This window comes from Oryctolagus cuniculus, chromosome 6, assembly GCF_051225735.1.
Source record: "Oryctolagus cuniculus isolate XC-2025 breed Fujian yellow rabbit chromosome 6, ASM5122573v1, whole genome shotgun sequence".
Classification (NCBI taxonomy): domain Eukaryota; kingdom Metazoa; phylum Chordata; class Mammalia; order Lagomorpha; family Leporidae; genus Oryctolagus; species Oryctolagus cuniculus.
In genome coordinates, this window is record NC_142872.1 from 10549557 (window position 1) to 10569507 (window position 19951).

The window sequence follows — 19951 nt, forward strand, 5'->3', positions numbered from 1 at the left end:
GTGTAGGGGCCCAAGGACTTAGGCCATCCTATACTGCTATCCCAGGCCACAGCAGAGAGCTGGACTGGAAGTGGAGCAGCCGAGACTAGAACCAGCACTGGAGGCCGACCCCCATCTTTCTTATCCTCTGAACCTGACACGTCATTCCCCTGCCTGGGCTCCTCGCGGCTTCAGCCGCTGCCCCCTGGACTCGGGTTTGAGATGCTCCCGGGCAATCCCTGGTGCCACCACTGCCAATGCCTCTGCCAAGGATTGGTGTCTTCAGCCGTGGCTGTGGACCTGCTGGCCACCTCTGCACCTGCAGCTGCTGTGTGTTGAGCAGGTCCCGAATGCTGGGCGGTTTTCTGAGGGTTTTATTTGTGCTGGCTTATTTAATCCTCATAGCTACACTTGGCAGTCGATGCTATTATGTTTTCCACTTGTAAAGCTGGGTAAACTGAGTCACAGGACAGTGTGCAGCTCTTGCCGCTGCCAGCTGGCAGAAATCAGATTTGCTGCTAGGCTCTCTGACTCCATGGCCTTGACCTCCTACACCCCCTGGTTTGGGTAAACAGCGGACACCGGGTTTAAGAGACAAGCCGTGAGTACAGTGATGTGCTGTGAGCTCCGTGAGGCCTGGGGAGCTGCAGCAGGGCTTGTTGCTTCAGAGTGGCTGTGACAGTCCTCTGACTGCTTGGCGGGCTCCTCAATGTGGGTTATCCGATCCTGGTGGAATCCTGACTAATCTGTTGATTGGTAAGAAAAGTCTGTATTGTCTTCGTGTTTGAACACTGGCTGGATTGCTGGAGGCACAGGGCTCATGGGCGTTGGTGGGGTGGGCAGGTGTAGGGGTGACCGACACAGGTGGTGGTGATGGCCACAGTGACCGGCTGCCTGCTGTCCCGTGGACAGACCCCTCCACCCTGCACCCCAAATCCTGGACTGAATGCAGTGCAGTGCGCGTGGTTGCTGTCTTGTTGGAAAGCTGAGCGAAGACCGTAACGACAGGAGCCCACTCCCATCAGATGGAAGCCGTGTGACTCCCTGTTTCTTTCTCGGGATGATTTCCTGTCAAGGGCGCTGTCCTTTTGGAAGTTACTTTCAGTTATCTTCTCCATAAGCGTATCTTGGTTTGTTTTGATATGAATTGATGTGAGTGATAAATTTCCCAATCGCCAGCTGCCTGGGGCCGAATGGAAGAGTCCGGGGGAGCAGCGATGTGATTGTCATCTCTGGAAAACGACACATAATTGAATCACTTAGACGTGAGTCAGTGCAGTCTGCCTTCTGTCGTAATGTAAGAGGAAGATAATGGCACGCCCCTTGGAGGGAGGAGGGCGGTGAGCCGAAGTCGGAACGACGGGCACGTGGTGTTGAGTGTGGGTTCCGGTGCTGTGAGCTCCCAGCTGCAGGTCACTGAGCCGTCTACGCGAGCTCATTTACAAAAGGGCATGGAAGGGTTCAGAAAACACAGAGCAGCTTAAAAAAGTCCCGGTGGTCGTCCTTGTAGGGGTTCCTCTCCTCCAGCGCGAACTGACTTTGCAGACAGCCTGTGTCTTGGTTGAGTGTCTTGGGAAAGGTGCGTATTTTCTAGTTCCCTAAGAGGGGCTAGAATTCTCCAGCTTTTGTTTCTGCTCCTCACAACTATTAAAATATAGGAGATTTTAATTGCCGAAGATCTAGGAGCCGTAGCATCAATTCTAGCATTAAAAGTCACATGGAACAAAATTTGTTCAGCTGATGTGTCCCAGATCTCCTTTTTCCGTGTTATAGAGGTTACCATTTCTAGGCCTCACCCTCCAAGTGACAAGTGACAAACAGTGAGATCATGAGCGCCCAGGCCACTGTGCGATGTGTGTGGAAGCTGCTTCGCCTTTGGCCTGCCTGGCCCAGGGGAATCTGCATTTTGACCAAGGCTTCTGGTGGCTCCAGCAGGAGGCCCCCAAGTCCCTACCCTCTGCAGGCACTCAGGGCTCCTGCTGACCTGGGCCCAGGACCTGGCTCTTTGCCTCTGACCACCCTGTGGGGCAGGTGCCCTGGGCCATGCCGGGGGCTGTCTCCCTGGCCAGCCCCTAGAGAAGGAGCACACTGGGCTGTGCCTCACGGCCCATTCTCCTCAGGACTGCACTTCCTCTGCCCCAGCGTGGACTCCACCCTCTGCCATCCTGCAGACCTTGCCCTAGTGAGCCAGAAACGGGGAGCAGAGCTCTGCAGGTGCCCATGGTCTCTTAGCTGACCCCTTCTTTGATCCTTGATTTTCCTATGAAATAAATTTTTTTTTTGACAGGCAGAGTGGACAGTGAGAGAGAGAGAGAGAAAGGTCTTCTTTTGCCGTTGGTTCACCCTCCAATGGCCACCGCGGCCGGCGTGCCGCGCTGATCCGATGGCAGGAGCCAGGTGCTTTTCCTGGTCTCCCATGGGGTGCAGGGCCCAAGCACTTGGGCCATCCTCCACTGCACTCTCTGGCCACAGCAGAGAGCTGGCCTGGAAGAGGGGCAGCCGGGACAGAATCCGGTGCCCCGATCGGGACTAGAACCCGGTGTGCCGGTGCCGCAAGGTGGAGGATTCGCCTAGTGAGCCACGGCGCCAGCCGAAATAAATTTTTTTTTTTAAAAAGGTATTATTTATTTATTTGAGAAGTGAAGTTAGAGAGGGAGAGACAGAGGGAAAGGTCTTCCATCCTCTGGTCACTTCTCCAATGGCCACAACAGACAGAGCTGAGCCAGTCTGAAGCCAGGAGCTTCTTCCAGGTCCCCCACAGAGTGCAGGGGTCCAAGCACTTGGGCCATCTTCAACTGTTTTCCCAGGCCATAGCAGAGAGCTGGATCAGAAAAGGAGCAGCCGGAACTTGAACTCGTGTCCATATGGGATGCTGGCACCACATGTGGAGGCTTGGCCTGCTGCGCCACAGCACTGGCCCCAAAATAAATGTTTTTATGAACAAAAAATCTCCAGGGAGTAGTTTTCCCAAAAGGCTTGGCCTGCAGTGGGTGCCCCCTTTTAGGGGCCTGGGACAACTTCTGGGTTGTTTTCCCAGAAGTGGTAAGTGTTCAGGGAAGCACCTCAAACCTGGAGAAAAGATGTGGGGTTAAGTAAAACCGAACAAGATAACTGTTTAGAGTGAACTATTTTCTAAATTTTTATTTGTTTTTTATTTGCTTGAAGGACAGACACACAGAAACACACACATACATAGGTGTGTGCAAGTGCACAGAGAGAGACCTTCAGTCCACTGGTTCACTCCCTAAATGGTTGCAGGAGCCAGGGCTGAGCCAGGCTGGAGCCAGGAGCCCCATAACTCAATCTGGGTCTCCCACACGTGTGGCAGGGAAGCTTGAGCCTAAGTACGTGGGCCATCCCTGGCTCTCCCCTAGGGAGCAAAACAGCAGGGGCTGGAATGTGGAGGCAGAGCCAGGGCTCAGTGCCGGGGCATCCCAAGCATCTCCAAGAATGTGTCCCTGTTTGAGTGCTGTGTTCACGACTGGGTACCTGTTCACCTGCCGCTCTTTTTCTGTGCCATAGTCATGAACAGCTTCTGGAAATGTCCTTTGCGTGTTCAAGACTGAGTATTTTATACATGTATTTGCAAATAGGGCCCTGTCACTCCATTTAACGTGCTGCCTTTGACTGCATAATGCTCCCCAGTTTCAAATATGTTAAGAAATGAAGAGACATGTATTTTACTGTTGATCACATCCAGAAAGTCACTCTTCTGAGACCCGCTGCTTTTTACATTAAATATTTTAGGCCGGCGCCGCGGCTCACTAGGCTAATCCTCCACCTTGCAGCGCCGGCACACCAGGTTCTAGTCCCGGTCGGGGTGCCGGATTCTGTCCCGGTTGCCCCTCTTCCAGGCCAGCTCTCTGCTGTGGCCAGGGAGTGCAGTGGAGGATGGCCCAAGTCCTTGGGCCCTGCACCCCGTGGGAGACCAGGAGAAGCACCTGGCTCCTGCCATCGGATCAGTGCTGTGCGCCGGCCACGGCGGCCATTGGAGGGTGAACCAACGGCAAAGGAAGACCTTTCTCTCTGTCTCTCTCTCTCTCTGTTCACTCTGCCTGTCAAAAAAAAAAATTTTTTTTTTGAACATCAGTGAGCCCATAGGAGCCAAGAGAGAGATCCACATTGTTCTTTTTGTCCTGTGGAATTCTGTATTGCGAGTTTGTCAGACATGTATCAGTCCACAAAAATAGCTCGATTTCCAAAATCACTCCTCGTGCCTGTCTGTTGTTCACAGGCTTCCTCTAGGTTATGTTCATACTGCGGTAGATGTCCATGTTTCTCTGTCAGTGCATGTGAGCAGTTCTGTCCAAAGGTGCACACACAATACGTTTTGGAACAACTTCTGTAAAACCTTTAGTGGCACCTGTGGTTTTCAGTGTTAGATGGGATCCCAACAGCTTTGGTCCTTTGTAGAGCGAGGTTTCTGCAAGGGCGGCTGGGTACCTGTTCACCGCTCAGTTCTCCAGTTCTGAGACGTGCGTTTTTCACGTCGTAACCATTGTCCACTGGGGCAGCAGCGTGGAACGGCCGTGTACAGGTGGCGTCCCAGTCCTTGCCCCAAACAGCGTGCTATGAAATGGTGCGTCTCCCCTCCGGTGGCATTCCGGAGTCAGGGTGTGCATACCTGTGTCTGCCAGGATGTGTGTGGAAGTTATTCTAGCTAAGTACTTTCCCACGGGGGGGCCGGCATGGCTGCTGCCCCGTGTTCGTCAGGAGCCCAGTCCACAGCTAACCACGTCAGCAGAAGCGCCTGCAGAAACCGTAGCGTCGGGTTCCTTAGAGCAACAGAAGCCGCTGTTACCCCTACCTCCTTAGGGCTTGGCACGCGTTACGTCGTGCATCTGCCCCATCCGATGGTTGATAACAAAACAAGCCGTTCAGTGAAGATGCAGAGCAGGGAGGGATGCTGGAGTCGCTCCGGGATAGCTTTGCACCGCACTGCGGCTCCCACCTGCAGACTCCCCAGGGGCCTGCGCCCGCTTCCCAGGGGCGTGGCCTCCGTGGCTTCGCCCTCTTCCCCCATCCTCCCTTTCGGTCTGCCTGGGCTGGAAGCCTGTGTTTGTCTCTCCTCCCTGCCGCCTCCACCCTGTTTCCCCGGCTGCCGGCTGTGTGTGTGTGTCTCTTCCCATCACCTCTGCTCTCTGCCAGGCTATCCCTGCATCTTAGGAAGGAGGTCTTACTTAAACAGTCGGCACTTAATACGTGTCCTTGGCTGCGGTGTTCTTTGCTTGAGACTCTTCTGACAGTGCCTTGGGAGGGTGTCTGCGCAGGCGGGGGCGGGAGGGGGGGGTCCTGGGGTGGGGGAAGGGGCCCCTGGGCGTGTACTCAGGCTGTCTGTCACATGCCTTGTGATAAAACTGTTAGCCATCACCTGGTCCAGGAGGAGACAGTTATTGACATTTTCAGTTGCCTTTTGTGAAAGGCAAAGATCAAAGACGTTTGCTGCTGCTTCCTCCCCGGCTCAGACCGCAGCTTCCTTCCTCCCTGTTCGAAGCCCTGCAGTAGCCTTGGTTTGCGACTTTCTCACCCAATGGAGGACGATAATGCTACAGGGCCAGAAGGAAATGTAGCAGATGGAGGCCCCTGGGGCGTGTCTCTGCACCTCTGAACTGACATCCTTTTGGGTGCCCGCTTTGTTCCTGTTTCTTTCTTTTTTTTTTTTTTTTAAGATTTATTTACTTATTAGAAAAGCAGAGTTAGAGAGAGGGAGCGAGGTCTTCCATCCAATGGCTGGGGCTGAGCCAGTCTGAAGCCAGGAGCCAGGAGCTTCATCCGGGTCTCCCACGTGGGTGCAGGGGCCCAAGCACTTGTGCCGTCTTCCACTGCTGTCCCAGGTGCAGCAGCAGGGAGTTGGATTGGAAGTGCAGCAGCTGGGACTCGAGCCGGCGCCTGTGTGGGATGCCGGCGCTGCAGGCCATGGCTTAACCAGCTGCACCACGGCATCGGCCCCTGTTCCTGTTAGAGATGAGGTTCTCCTTGCTAGATTCCACCTTGTCTTTGGTTGTGCACCCTTTGGGGAGTGTGACGAAGGCTGGAGGGGTAAGGCCCAGGACCCAGGGCGGCCATGACACCGTCCAGCGCCTTCTCCAAGAATGTGCCCCTGTTTGAGTGCTGTGTTCATGACTGACCTCTCAGGACAGCGGTGCAGGCTAAGAGCAGAGGAAACAGACCAGAGCCGGGGCACCAGTGAGGCCTCAGGATGCCCACCCCAGACGGCTGCCCTGCCCTGCTCGGGGAGCACTGCCTTGGCCTCAGCCGTGGCCTGCAGGCGACTGTCCAGCGGGGAGTTCAGTTCCTGGGAACGAATACAAGAGCCCCCTTCCCCCGGGCCCTCTGTGCAGGGAGGCCTGAAGCGCCCGCAGTCAGAGGCAGACACTGCTCTGAAATTGATTGTGGGCCCCCCGCCCCCGTGACCCTCTGTGCCCCTCTCCACCCCTTCTCATCTTAGTGGGAAGCCACAGCTTCACAGTGGACAGCTGCACCACCACGGCCTCACACCTCAATCAGACAGCAGCCCCTGGGCCCGCCCCTCACCTCTGCCAAGCCCCAGAGCACAATGCCCCAGCCTGGGTCCAGCTTCTGTCTGCTGCTTCACGCCCCACACACCCGCAATGGCCAGGACTCCATCTGGCCTTCCCTGTGGGTGGCAGGGACCCACCTACTTGAGCCCCTCCCTGCTGCCTCCCAGGGTCTGCATCAGCCGGAGGCTGGAATTGGGAGTACTTTCAGGACTTGAACCCAGGCATTCTGGTATGGCATGCAGGCGTCCCAAACATCAGCGTAACGTCCAATGCCCATTCCAGGTGCACCTCTTTCTCTGAACAGTGATTAGCAGGAGCAGAGTGAGATGACCACCAGGGGGTCTGGAAGGTGCTCACTCCCGGGGGAGGCACAGGCTCTGGTTTGTGGCCCTTGGGCAGCAAGCAGAGGAATGCAAGTGCACTCCGACCTGGGGCCCTCCTGGCTGTCTACAGTCTCACTGGTGACCTCTGTGGGGTGACAAAACACCTTCTCTGTCCTGTTTCTGCCCTGCTCCTGAAGAACCACGCCCCCCTCTGAATTCTCTTTCTGCCGCCTCCTTTCCACTCCATGTTTTCTCCTGGACTCTTTGCACTGGGCTTTTGCATCACAGGTTTCGCGATGCAGTTTGGACTCCTGAGAACAGCTGATAACCTTGTGATCCTAGCTCAGGATCAGAGTCAACAGCATTCTTATCGGGGACATTTGGGGGGAACCCAGGTGTTGTGATGTTGGGTAAGAGCAGAACAGGACCAGGTCTGTGTGCTTGGAGATACCGTTTCACACTTATTCAATAGGCAGGGTTTGATAAGGCCCAGGGCTGGAAAGAAAGTAGGCAAACATGCTGATTAGATTCTAAGTGGGTATGGCCTTTCTGGGGAGGTATTACAATATAAAACGCAGGTACCTTTTGACCCAGCAGTGCTTCTTTCAGGAATTCATTATTAGGGTATAATGGACGCATGCACATATGAGGGTGCTTTGTAAAACTTCATGGAAAATGGAATTGAATTTTGAGGGGCAGACACTGTGATGCAGTGAGTTAGGCTGCTGCTTGGGACATTGCTGTCCCATAGTGGAGAGCCCGGGACGGTGTCCTGCGTCCACTTCCAGTCCAGCTTGCAGCTAATGTGCAGGCTGGGAGGCAGCAGGTGGTGGCTCGAGTGGTTGGGTCCCTGCTGCCCATGCGGGAAACCTGGAGGGGGCTTCTGGCTCCTGGATTTGGCCTGGCCCAGCCCTGGCTACTGTGGTCATTTGGAAGTGAACCAGTAGACAGAAGATCTCGCTTTTGCTCTCACTCTCTCGCTCTGTGTGTGTGTCACTCTGTCTTTCAAATAAATAAATATTTATACAAATAAACTTAGTTCAGTGCCTAGCATACAGTAAGTAGTAAGTGTGCAGCATGTTTTAATTTTTATAGAGAACGCGTCTTAAGTGATTTCGGTGGAAGCCGTGGTCAGGCTAGGAAGCCTGGTGTCCTTCTCCTGGTCTGAAGTGCTGCTGCCCATGGGGCAGGTCTGTTCCCAAGGCAGAGTGTGAACTTACAGAGTTTGAGAAGTAATGTGGACAATGTAATAATGCATACTGATATGGAAGTGATACAGAGAAATAAGAGAATATCAAAGGGCAGGGCAGCCTTTAGGTCATACAAAGCAGGCGGATGTGGCACTGAAATAGACACTGAGTAGGGTTGGTTTGTTTAACAATTTACTTATTTACTTGAAAGACAGAGAGAGGAAGAGAGACAGAGAGTTTGTTTTTGCTTTTGTTTTTGACAGGCAGCATTAGACAGTGAGAGAGAGACAGAGACAGAGAGAAAGGTCCTCCCTCCGTTGGTTTACCCCCCAAATGGCTGCCACAGCCAGCGCGCTGCACCAATCCGAAGCCAGGAGCCAGGCACTTCCTCCTGGCCTCCCATGTGGGCGCAGGGCCCAAGCACCTGGGCCATCCTGCACTGCCCTCCAGGGCCACAGCAGAGAGCTGGACTGGAAGAGGAGCAACTGGGACAGAATCCGGTGCCCCAACTGGGACTAGAACCCGGGATGCTGGTGCTGCAGGCAGAGGATTAACGAAGTAAGCCGTGGCACCAACCCAGAGATCTTTTATCCACTGTTTCACTCCCCAAGTGGTCTTAAGGGCTAGGGCTGGACCAGGCCCAAGGCACGAGCCAAATCTTCATCCAGGTCTCCTGTGTGGGTATAAGAGCCCCAGGACTTGTGCCATCTTCTACTGCTTTCTCAGGCCATTATCAGAGAGCTGGCTGGGAAGTGGAGCAACCAGGACTTGAACCTGTAGCCATATGGGATGCTGGCATTGAAGGCGGCAGCTTTACCCATGTTGCCACAATGCTGGCCCCCTGGATACACATCTTTAAGAGAAAATGAAAGGCCGGCGCCGCGGCTCACTAGGCTAATCCTCCGCCTAGCGGCGCCGGCACACCGGGTTCTAGTCCCGGTTGGGGCGCCGGATTCTGTCCCGGTTGCCCCTCTTCCAGGCCAGCTCTCTGCTGTGGCCAGGCAGTGCAGTGGAGGATGGCCCAGGTGCTTGGGCCCTGCACCCCATGGGAGACCAGGAAAAGCACCTGGCTCCTGGCTCCTGGCTCCTGCCATAGGATCAGCGCGGTACGCCGGCCGCAGCGCGCCGGCCGCGGCGGCCATTGGAGGGTGAACCAACGGCAAAGGAAGACCTTTCTCTCTGTCTCTCTCTCTCACTGTCCACTCTGCCTGTCAAAAAATAAATAAAATAAAAAATAAAATAAATAAATAAACTTAAAAAAAAAAAGAGAAAATGAAGCTGGTTAGGACCGTTGGCACTAAAAAAGTGATGGCAAATCAGGGCAAACTTTTTCTAATTGTTAGTATAATCCTTACTTTGGCTTCCAGATTAAGAGTGATTAAATTATATTAAGGTGGCTTCTGTGAAAATGCATATCAAACTGTATTGAAGGGTGTTGTAGAGAGCTTTGTGTTTGTCAGTTTGCTGTCGAAAGTGCATTCAAAGCTGATAACTTATATTTGATTTCCAGACTTAAAAGCTCAAAAGGCAGTTATTTTTTGAACAAGCCACAAACTTGAGGGAGCCTTACAGAAATTGTAAAGCAGAGCTGGTTAGGGGCCTGGCGAGGGGGGATGGAGAGTGGGGAGCAAGTGTTGCCTTGGGGCCGCCACTGGCAGAGCTGCCAGGCCCCCAGCCTTCGGCCCCCTAACAGGCCCATGTTTTATCCCATAGCTGTCCTGAAACAGGAACATACGGTGTTTGCTGACATGTAGAACTTTCTAGAATGAGAGCACTTTATTGACACGTGATGTGTATAATAGAATTCTCAGCACCTTTAAGAACTCCATTAAGGTTCAGAAGATCTCTGCTTTTTTGTTAAAAATTTTTACATGATTTGAGACAGACTCAGCTACCCCTGGTAGCCAAGGCTGAAGGGAGCAGCTGGGAACTTAATCCAGGGCTCCCATGTGGGTGGCAGGACCTCAGTGTGTGTGAGCCATTGCCTCTGCCTCCCGGGATCTGAACTGGCAGGAAACTGGAGTGACGCTGCAGTACGGGAATGGATCCCAGGCTCTCTGCTGTGGGACGTGCGCATCTTAACCGGGGTCTGAATCGCTGTGCTAGATGCCTGCCCCATGCTTCTGTTAGATTCTCTACGTGTGAAGCGGCTGTCAGGTGGAGAGATTTCAGTTGGTGCCTGTAAATAGCGTGTCTCAGGCAGCTACCATTTGCACATATCTAGTGTAGCTTGGCAGTGTGTGCTGAGGCGTGTGGTGTGGAGCCACGCACTGGGGCAGCAAAGAGCTTACTGTGCACGAGGCATTCCTGTGTTGGGTTTCGAGGTTACGGGACTAAGCGCAGTTAAGTTAGTTTTCCACGCTGTCTACAGAGTAGCTTGTCCTGAGTGTGACTAGCACGTGGTGTAGCAGAGGCAGTGCAGTGTAGTATTTACGAACAGCTTGTGTCTCTTGTCCACACACACACGTCTCCCGCCCAGGGGACAGAGAGAGAGAGAACAGAATATGGATGCCGTACATCCTCTCCAACCACAGGAAATCTTCTATGCTAGCCCGACCCAAACCAGTGAGACCTTGAGCCTCTCGGAGGTGGCAGAGTTCACATCACTGATTTATAGGTGTTTTTTAATGTTTTTATTTTTTTGGAGACCTGGAGAGGTGATAGCGCCTGTCAGTTCAGGCATGGGCTTTGGAGCGAGAGAACAGCAGGCCAAGTCCTGGCTTTGCCCGAGCCTCGGTGACTTCGCCGTGAGGCTGCCTCCACTTTCCAGCATGGTCAGGAGTCAGAGAGCTGGGTGCAGGTTACTGCTGGGGAGAGGAGTAACCGTGGCGTTGTGTGTCCGTGTGTATCTGCCTGCTTCTCCCTTAACTGCAGAAAGCGCCGGCTGGCGCTCAGCCGACTGGGAGATGGTAGCCGGAGAGTGGCTCTTCGGGGAACTGTGCCTGTGGGGCGGAGCCCTGCCGTTCTCTGCACATGCTGAACGCGCCGAGGAAGCGGGCAGAGGACGCCGAGGGTGACGAGTGACAGAAGGAGGGAAGCGGGCGGGCTTTCGTGGCCTTGGGGCCTCCGTGCAGATTAAGCTTTGCTCCCCCCACAAGCAGGTTCCTGGGAGTGACTGTCCCCCAGAGAGGGCTGTTGGGGGGACCTGGCTGTCCCCCAGCCCGCAGACTGCTGGTTGGTTTGTTCGTTTTAATGAACTTGGTCTTCCTCTAAGGCACCCATGGGAGACAGCGGCTCCATGGTGGTCTCCATCGTGGGTGGCGTTTTCACTGTGGCGTCCCTCTGTCTCCAACTCATGAGGCTTGGTTTCCAAATCTCTCAGACTACACAGTATTGTCACATACAATGTTAAGAGTCAGGTACTTGGGGCCCTGTGTTGTAGCAGAGATGGTAGCCTGGCATCCCACATAGGCACTGGTTTGGGTCCCGGCTGCTCCATTGCCATCCAGCTCCCTGCTAAAAGCCTGGGAAAGCTGCAGAGGATAGCCCAAGCGCTTGGGCCCCTGCCGCCCAAGTGGGAGACCTGCATGAAGCTCCTGGCTCCTGGCTTCCATTTGGTTCAGCCCTGGCCATTGTGGCCACTTGGGGAGTGAACCAGCAGTAGATGTCAGGCCTCTCTACCTCTCTCCATCTCTCCCTCTCTCTCTGTAACTCTGACTTTCAAATAAATATTTTTTAAAAAGATTCCACTAGCTCTTTGTGCACTAGAGATTTGCACACCTGTCCAACCCTAAGAGAAAAGAGGTTTGCACATCTGAGCTGTGCTTGGGTTTTCTGTCGCCTCTGGTCATGTCCATTCTGATACCAAGATACCAGAGTGGAAAACACGCTTGTTTCCTGTCAAACTGGCTCAGTGGCTTACTTGATGTCGCTGATAGACTCTGTGGTGAGGTTCTCATGTTGGCTGCACGTTAGAATCTCAGACAGAATCTCTGAAGATGAGACGTGGGCATCAGTGTTTTTAAGAACACGGGGAGTGAAGACGCTGGTTCAGAAGATGCGACGTGGGAGAACTTGGGTCCAAGTCCCAGCCCCTGCTGCTGACTCTAGGTTCCTGCTAAGGTAGACCCCGGGGGGCAGCAGGTGATGGCTCAAGTGGTTGGATCTCTGCCGCCCACGTGGGACACTTGGATGGAGTACCCACTTCCTAGCTTTGATTTGGCTCAGGTGCAGCTGTTGTGGACATGTGGGGAGTGAACCAGCAGATGGGAGTTCTTTCTGTATGTCTCTCTCTACCCCACCCCCCTGTCTTTGTCTCTCTGCCTCTGAAATAAAACAGAAAAAGTACTCCTAGAGTACTTCAATATGTGGCGGGGTTTAAGAGCCAGTGCCTTGGAACGTGGCCCTCGGCCGGGGGGTGATTGTGCCCCCAGGGGACGTGGGGCCCTGTCTGGAAGAACTTGGGTTGTCACAGTTGGGGAAGGGGTGGGTACAAGACAGACCTGCTTCGAAGCAGCCCCCAGTGCACAGGACAGTTCCCATGACAAATCGTGATCTGCCCCAGTATCAGCAGAACCACAACTGAGCAGCAATGCTGAGAAAAAGTTAAGAAGTGCCAGGGCAGTGTGTGTGCCTGCGGTGAGGAAGTCGTAGCACGTAGACGTTTACATTCTGTTCCCTGAATGAAAGGAAGTGGCTTAGCCTCTCCTCTCCGGGCCTCTTCTGCGCCCGCCATCAGCCGGGCCCTCGTGGCTGGTGCAGCTCCCTGCTCTGGTTTCCCGGGCTGGATCCCATCCTGTGGTTCCTTCCTTAAGTACATGGCACTTGAATGGCTTGGGAGAAGGCCAAAGTTAAGAAAATTAAGCCCATCGAAATTAGCCAAGCTAAATAATTTTTGAATAAGCTTTTGAATTGCTTGGCCTGATGGAAAGTTTTCTCAAAGCCGAGAGTGGGCGTCTGAGCGAGATTGTGTGGGATCGTAGGAAATCTGACCTTAATGCGGTGCAGAGCGTTTTCGCTTCTTCCTTCCCACGGATTGGGTAAGAGGAGGCTTGGAAAGGGACTTTTTTGGTTTTGTCACCGTGAGTTGTCTTTAATTTTGAGACATCCAGAAATGCCTTCGTAGCAGGTTGGCTGTCGCCACTGGTTATCTTACTGCATAACTGGTGTCTAGGGCTTTATCTCCTTTGAATGGGGCAGTCATCAAAGATCTCGGCCACACATTTGTTGTCTTTTCTCTGCTGTGCAGTCGTCAGGTGTAGCGTTGGATGGAGGTGGTGAATTTGGCGGGAAGCCGAGGTTAAACACACTCGGAACACTTTGCTGCCTGACTTCGGCAGGTCTGTTCTTGACTCTGCTCTCAAGCCCCTGGTCTCAGGCAGGTGGTCCAGGCCGGTTCTCCTTTTCTCAGTTTGTTCCTTTGTTGCTGCCCACCGGCCTTTTGTTCTAGAACAGGATCCACGCCTGTGAACCTGGGGTCAGACCTGTGCTCGGTTTTCCCCTCGTTCCCTCTCCTTTTTGGCCATCTGCTGAGCCCCCGGCTCCACCGTAAGCAGTTTATTCCGCAGCCTGTTCAGAGCCTTTGGTGTGAGTTTTGCATTCAGTGCTATGATGGCTGAAAGTTGTTCTCAGCCTAGTTCTGTGTGATTTGAGGCCCTGACCCAACACTCTTGTTTCACACCCGGGGCTGGGATATTTTAAATTAAGACTTGTGAAATGACAGCTCGCGAGTAAGTGCTGGAATGATGCACCTGTTTCTTCACTGAAGTGAGCGATCCCATAACCCACGTACACTTTCACTGTGTTGCAGTTCTGGTTTTCGAAGCTGTGCTTTTAGCTAAATCTAAATCTGCTCTTAAAGATGTTCTCTGTGGGTACATGAAAATTCACGTTTTTCTTCAAACATTGGGGGTTCATATTCTGATGTGAGATTTTGAGAGACTATCTAAAATTAAGAGATGTTTTCCCAAAAACTTGGTTGCCATTGGAACTATGACAAGACGTGCTTAATAACAGGGCAGCTGATGCTGGGTAAATGTTCTCCATCCTGAAAGTCTGAGTGGTGGAGTGTGAGTGTGTGTGTGAGTGGAGTGTGTGTGTGTAAGTGTGTGTGTGAGTGTGTGTGTGAGAGTGGACTGTGTCACTGTACGAGTGTGAGTGTATGAGTGTGTAAGTAGTGTGTGTGAGTGGAGTGTGTGAGTGTATGAGTGTGTGTGTGAGTGTGCATGTCAGTGTATGAGTGTGTGAGTGGACTGTGTCACTGTATGAGTGTGAGCGTGTGTGTGAGTGTATGAGTGTGTAAGTAGAGTGTGTATGTGAGTGGAGTGTGTCAGTGTATGTGTGTGTGAGTGGAGTGTGTATGAGTGGAGTGTGTGTGTCAGTGTATGAGTGTGTGTGTGAGTGGAGTGTGTGTCAGTATATGAGTATGTGTGTCTGAGTGTATGAGTGTGAGTGTATGTGTGAGTGTGTGAGTGAGTATATGAGTGTGTGTATGTGAGTGGAATATGTGTGTATGGAGTGTGTGTGAGTGGAGTGTGTGTGTGTGTGTGTGTGTGGAGTGTGTATGAGTGAATGGACTGTGTGTATGTGTGAGGAATATGTGTGGGTGATGTGTGTAAGTCTGAGTGTGAGGGAGTGGAGTGTGAGTGTGTGTCAGTGTGTGTGAGTTGTATGTACGTGGTGAGAATAGTGTTTGTGCACGTGTGTATGAGTGGAGTGTGTATGAGTATGTGAGAGTTGTGTGTTGTATGTGAATTGTATGTGTATGTGAGAGTTGTGTGTTGGTGTATGTGTGTGAGTTGTGTGTGTATGTGAGAGTATGAGTGTGTGTGTTGGGGAGTTCTCTGCTGGTAGTGGGGAAAGGGATGGAGAGGAAGAAAATTAAATTAGTGCTTATGGATTGGAAGGCCAAGCTTAAACCTTGGAGTGGAAACAGCCTGACGCCGTCTTGTTGTGGTGGTTGTGGGTGCTTTGTGTTCGCACTGGTGTACCTCTTGTTCCAGTACGTGTGTCCATATGTTCGTCTTGTTAAGGAGCACCAGCATGGCTGCCTCGCCAGCCGGGGGACCGTGTGTCTGGATCTGACAGGGCCTGGTTGGCTTTAGGTGGTGTGGAATTAACAAGGTGCAGCAGGAGTAACTAACTAGTCTTCAAAAGTCTGCAAGATAGGCCAGGGGGATTAGACAGGTTCTGTGTGTCCTACAGGTGCAGAAACAAAACTGGCCAATCGAAGTCTAGGAGACAGACTTGTGACTCCTGTGTCACGGTCATTGCCTTGCTCCGAGGGCTCCCATGGCCTCTGTACCAGCTGGTGAGGTCCCCAGTCTGTAGCACCGTCAGGGGCTCCCGTGCCCAGGTCTCTGCCCAGCCTCGCCCGCCTCCCTTCCCAGCCTGTTCCACCTCTGCACACCTGCACGCACCTCCCCTCGGCTGCAAGGCCCTGGCCCTAGCTTGCTCCTTGGCTCTTGCCCTCATGTTTGTCAGGGTTCCATGTGGATGTCATCCCGGAGAAGGCCATCTGCAGTGTGCCCCTCTCCCTGTCGCACTGCGCCTTGCTGTGGGTTTCGTTTTCCCGCACAGCATTTACCTCTGCTGGGCATCCTGTGTTCCTGGCTGTCTCACTAGGACGTTTGTCGCAGCTCCATGGACAGCACTCCCATGCGGGGCTGTGACCATTCATCACCATGACTGAATCATGCGGCACCCTCCTTGAGGCCTGCACTCAGAACCCCTCTGCTTAAGATTTATCTATTTATTTGAAAAGCAGAGTTACAGAGGGAGGGAGAGAGAAAGAGTGAGAGAGAGAGAGAGATCGTCCATCTGCTGGTTCATTCCCCAAGTGACTGCAAAGACTGGAGCTGGGTCGATCCGAAGCCAGGAGCCAGGAGTTTCTTCCAGTTCTCCCACATGGGTGCAGGGGCCCAAGGACTTGGCCATCTTCCACTGCCTTCCCAGGCCATAGCAGAGAGCTGGATCAGAAGAAGAGCAGCCAGGACTCAAACTGGCACCCATATGGAATGCCAGCATTGCAGGCGTCCGCTTTACCCACTACACCACAGCGCCAGCCCCTGCGGTCACTTCTGTCTGCAGGCTCTGCGCAGGCCACTCTGGCTGTAGCCAGGATTGACCGCTAGGTCTGTCTCAGAACTCCTCTTTGCTCCTCCTCCCACTTGGCCCCCTGAATGCTCACAGATGATTCCAGAAATATGAGAGGACTTCCAGCAAGTTCACAGAAAAGTAGAATTGAACGTGAGTTGAAATCTATGTACAATCTAAGTACAGTTTTCTCATAAGATGCATTTGAATCCACTCTTAGCAGATTCTGAGTTTTTGCACTAAGTAAATGTTTCTTCCCGTTCCATTTCCTGCTCGCTTTCGCAGCGTGAGGTGGAAGTCGTTGGGACTTGCAGTGACTGGCGGATGCCTTGCATTTCCGCCATGCTCTCCCCACCAAGCAGTGCACCTGCTGTAGGCGCCCAGCCGGCTCCTCCGTCCCCACTCCCTTCTGTGCTTCTCCTTGTGCCCTCGCGGCACCTCCTCCTCCTTTGTCCATCCCCCAAGCCCGGTATTTCCTAGGCTCTGTCTGCGTTTCTGTCTGCTGTCTCCCTGATGGTACTGTCTGTTGCCAGGGTTTCCAGTTTTCTACCTGCTACTGACTTCCGCATTCATGTTTCGAGGCCCAGCTCCTGTCTCCATTCTGATTCTAAGTCTGGCTGCAAAGTGTCTCCCAGACATTGCAGATTCGGTGTGGGGAAAGTGGAGTGCCTTCGTCTCTGGTCTTCCTCTCGGTAAAGGTTGCAGACACTGTCCAGAAACCTGGGAGGCGTCTTCTGCAGGAGCCCTGTGCCCTTTAGCCGCAGCACTGCCAGCTCCATGACATCACCTGGAACCTGGCCACTGCTTGCCACTGGCCACTGCCACCAGCTAAGGCCAAGCCACCTCCACCATCTGCTGCCTGATGACCGCAGGGCATTTGACTCTCCCTACCCCATCGTTTTCCAGTCGGCTTCCCGTGCTGCTGTCTGATTGTGTCCGCCCTGCCTGAGATGCCTCGTTGGAGTTTTGCTAGAATCTATAACAGGCTCGCACAACCCTGACTAGCCTGTAGCCAAACTCTTCCCAAACTGACTGTACTCCTTGGAGTCGTGGTGAAGTTCTGCCTCTCTCAGTCCACACCCACCAGCTCCGCCTCCAGCCCTGCTTCTCTTTTCCCCCAGAGTCCAGCACCGGGCACAGGGAAGCCTCTGGAAATAGTGGGGGAGACTCTGTGGTGGCCCCAGGTGGTCACCGACGGAGTGCTCATGTTCTGATGGAATTGGCCTTGGAAACGCGAAGGCGTCCTGAGCCAGAGGTGTGTGTCTTCCCTCCTAGTCCCGTGTGTGTGTGTGTGTGTGTGTGTGTGTGTGTTTCTCTTGCCGTGTCATTTCCATGGGGCTTCCATGTGTGCTGTGTGGAGTGCTCAGCTGAGACCATGGCTGGTGGCGGGGATGCAAAGCCAAGTCTCCGTGGAGAGCAGGGGCCGCAGAGCTGAGTGGGGAGCTCCTTCCCCCTGGGCCTGTGTAAGGCGGGCTCAGAATACCTGAGGCTTGCCCAGACGTGTCCAGTCCGCACCTTAACGTCCAAGCCTGTTTGGGAAGGAGGCTGCAGACCGCAGGGCGTTTGTGTTGGGGGTGGGCGGGGTCTGCGGCAAAGGGTTGGTTCTGAGGGATGGACCAGCCTGTGACCGTACTGAGCTATAACAAGAGAGGGGGACACAGGGATGACTCTGAAAAGTGTCGGGGTGAACTGATCCCATGGAAGAGCCAGGTGGACGTTTCAGACTTGAGCCCCGGGGCAGGGAGCTCCTGAATGTGATGTCTGCACCTGCTTCTTCTCAAGCTCTCTCCAACCAGGGCTGGCTAAGTCCCTGCTGAGTCACAGGGCCCAGCAAGGAGGGACACACTTCCTGCCTTGCTTCTAGGGAGTTTCTAGGGCTTGTTATTTTGTATTACTTGGAAGAGTCCCTGGCAATGATAGAAGACCGGCGGCTCAGAGGGCTAAGCTGCTGTTTGCGATGCCAGCATCCCACATGAGCGCTGCTTCAAGTCCCAGCTGCTCCACTTCCGATCCAGCTCCCTGCTAATGCTCTTGGAAAGCAGCTGAAGATGGCCCAAGTGCTTGGGAGACCCAGATGGAGTGCCAGGCTCCTGGCTTTGGCTAGCCCAGCCCCAGCTTTTGCAGCCATTTGGTGTATGAACCAGCAGATGGAAGGTCTCCGTCTCCCTCTCTCTCTAACTCTGCCTTTCAGATAAATAAATAAAGCATTTAAAAAAAAAAAAAAGACAGCAGGTTGCCCAAGCCGTCTGGCTGTCAGCCTCTTGTTTCTGTTGACATCGCGCATGTCCTCCCTGTGTGCCGTCTTTTATAAAACCATTGCATGTTTGTGTCATGTATTAATCAGCTACAATCTGACCCCCCCCCCAAAATGTTCTTGTGCTCACTCCGGGTTTTCCTCTGTATGCGTATAGTGTTTCTCTACAAAAATATAAGTTCTTTCCTTGCATATATTGTTTTGTGGTTTTTAGGAAGAGTCCCCTGTGGTTAATAACTCTGCAAGATGGCTTTAAAGACGGCGTTCGGTGCCATCGTGTGCTGCGCCCTTGATCACTCGCCCGTCTCCATTTGCACAGCGGGGCCGTTTCTGGTATTTGGGTTGCTGTGACTGACTTCCTGCACACAGCTGTCCACACCTGTCTTGGTCTCATCAGCTGCATCTCTGGATGTGGTTCAAGGGGCTTCAAGGTCGATGGTCCTTATTGCCACGTTCCCAGATGTGTTCCGTTACACATTCCCACCCTATGAAATAATTCACACTGCTGCTGTGTGGCCTGCAGAATCTGCTGCTCACACCTCTTCCTCTTTCTCCCGGCACTGGGGCTACACCAGCCCCCTTCCTGTCTCTCCAAGGATGCCCTGTCTCAGAGTGGACCCTCTGCCCTCTCTGCTACCCAGCCTGCTGTGCGCCTGCCAGTGCGGTCCCTCCTGAACCCTCTCCCTCCCCCAGATTCATTTGCACCCTGTGCCTCCCAGTCCACCTCCTGTGTATTTGTGTATGTACTTGTCTGCCACCTTTCTCCTACTGAACGCCAGTTTTATGGAACAGGTGGCGTCTTGTGGCTCCTTCCTCACCGTGGGCCAGCATTCAGGAGATGCTAGACAGGTACAGGTGGACGTAGAACGCCCCCTGCTGTTAGGAATTTGCAGTGCAGGTGGGCAGCTGAGGTGTGCAGACCGGTGGCCACCCCTTGGGGGCAGCACGTGGGGAATGCACATGAGAAAGCTTGCTAGTGGCCCTGCGAAAAGGAAGTGTAAGCTGCGAGCTGTGCAAAAGAGATCCTTTTGCAAATTAAGCCAGGCTGTGCACCCTCGTTGGTCCTGGAGGGCAGCGGTGAGCAGTTGCACCCTGGGTACCAACAGGAAGTCCAGAACTGGTGGCACCTCACAGCCCAACATCAAGTGTTTTCTCGTCTGCAGGGGGAAACAGGGAGTCAAAGGAAAGCTTGATCCAGGAGGTGTTGTAGTTTCTGATTTGTCTCTAGATTGAAAAGTTCCTGGAAAATGTGTTTGTTTTTTTTTTTTTTTTAAGATTTTATGTATTTGCGAGGCAGAGTCACAGAGAGGCAGAGGCAGAGAGAGAGGGGTCTTCCATCCACTGACCCACTCCCCAAATGGCCAGAGCTGAGCTGATCTGAAGCCAGGAGCCAGGAGCTTCCTCTGGGCTTCCCAGGCAGGTGCAGGGGCCCAAGCACCTGGGCTATCTTCCACTGCCTTTCCAGGCCACAGCAGGGAGCCATATCGGAAGTGGAGCAGCCGGGACATGAACATGGGGTGCCAGCACCACAGGTGGCGGCCCCACCCTCCACGCCACAGCCTCGGCACCAAATGTGTTTTTTTTTAAATATAGATTTTGTAGTAGTCATGTGACAGAAGGATGAAGCTGTCTGTTGGCTAGGGAGGGATG

The 19951-nt window shown here is 53.4% G+C and overlaps 1 protein-coding gene across 3 annotated transcripts in view; it reads left to right on the forward strand.

Annotated features, from left to right (window-relative positions):
• Positions 1-19951, forward strand: part of TNFAIP8 (TNF alpha induced protein 8) — a 116044-nt gene that overhangs the window by 28896 nt on the left and 67197 nt on the right. Inside the window, exon 1 of one of the 3 annotated variants that reach the window (XM_089334837.1) lies at positions 12667-12992. The exons of the other annotated variants lie outside the window; for them this stretch is intronic. Within the exon in view, the coding sequence (XP_089190963.1) occupies positions 12950-12992 (43 nt within the window). The 5' untranslated portion in view covers positions 12667-12949. Of the gene's footprint in view, positions 1-12666; positions 12993-19951 lie in introns of those variants that run through there. 3 annotated transcript variants of the gene reach the window in all.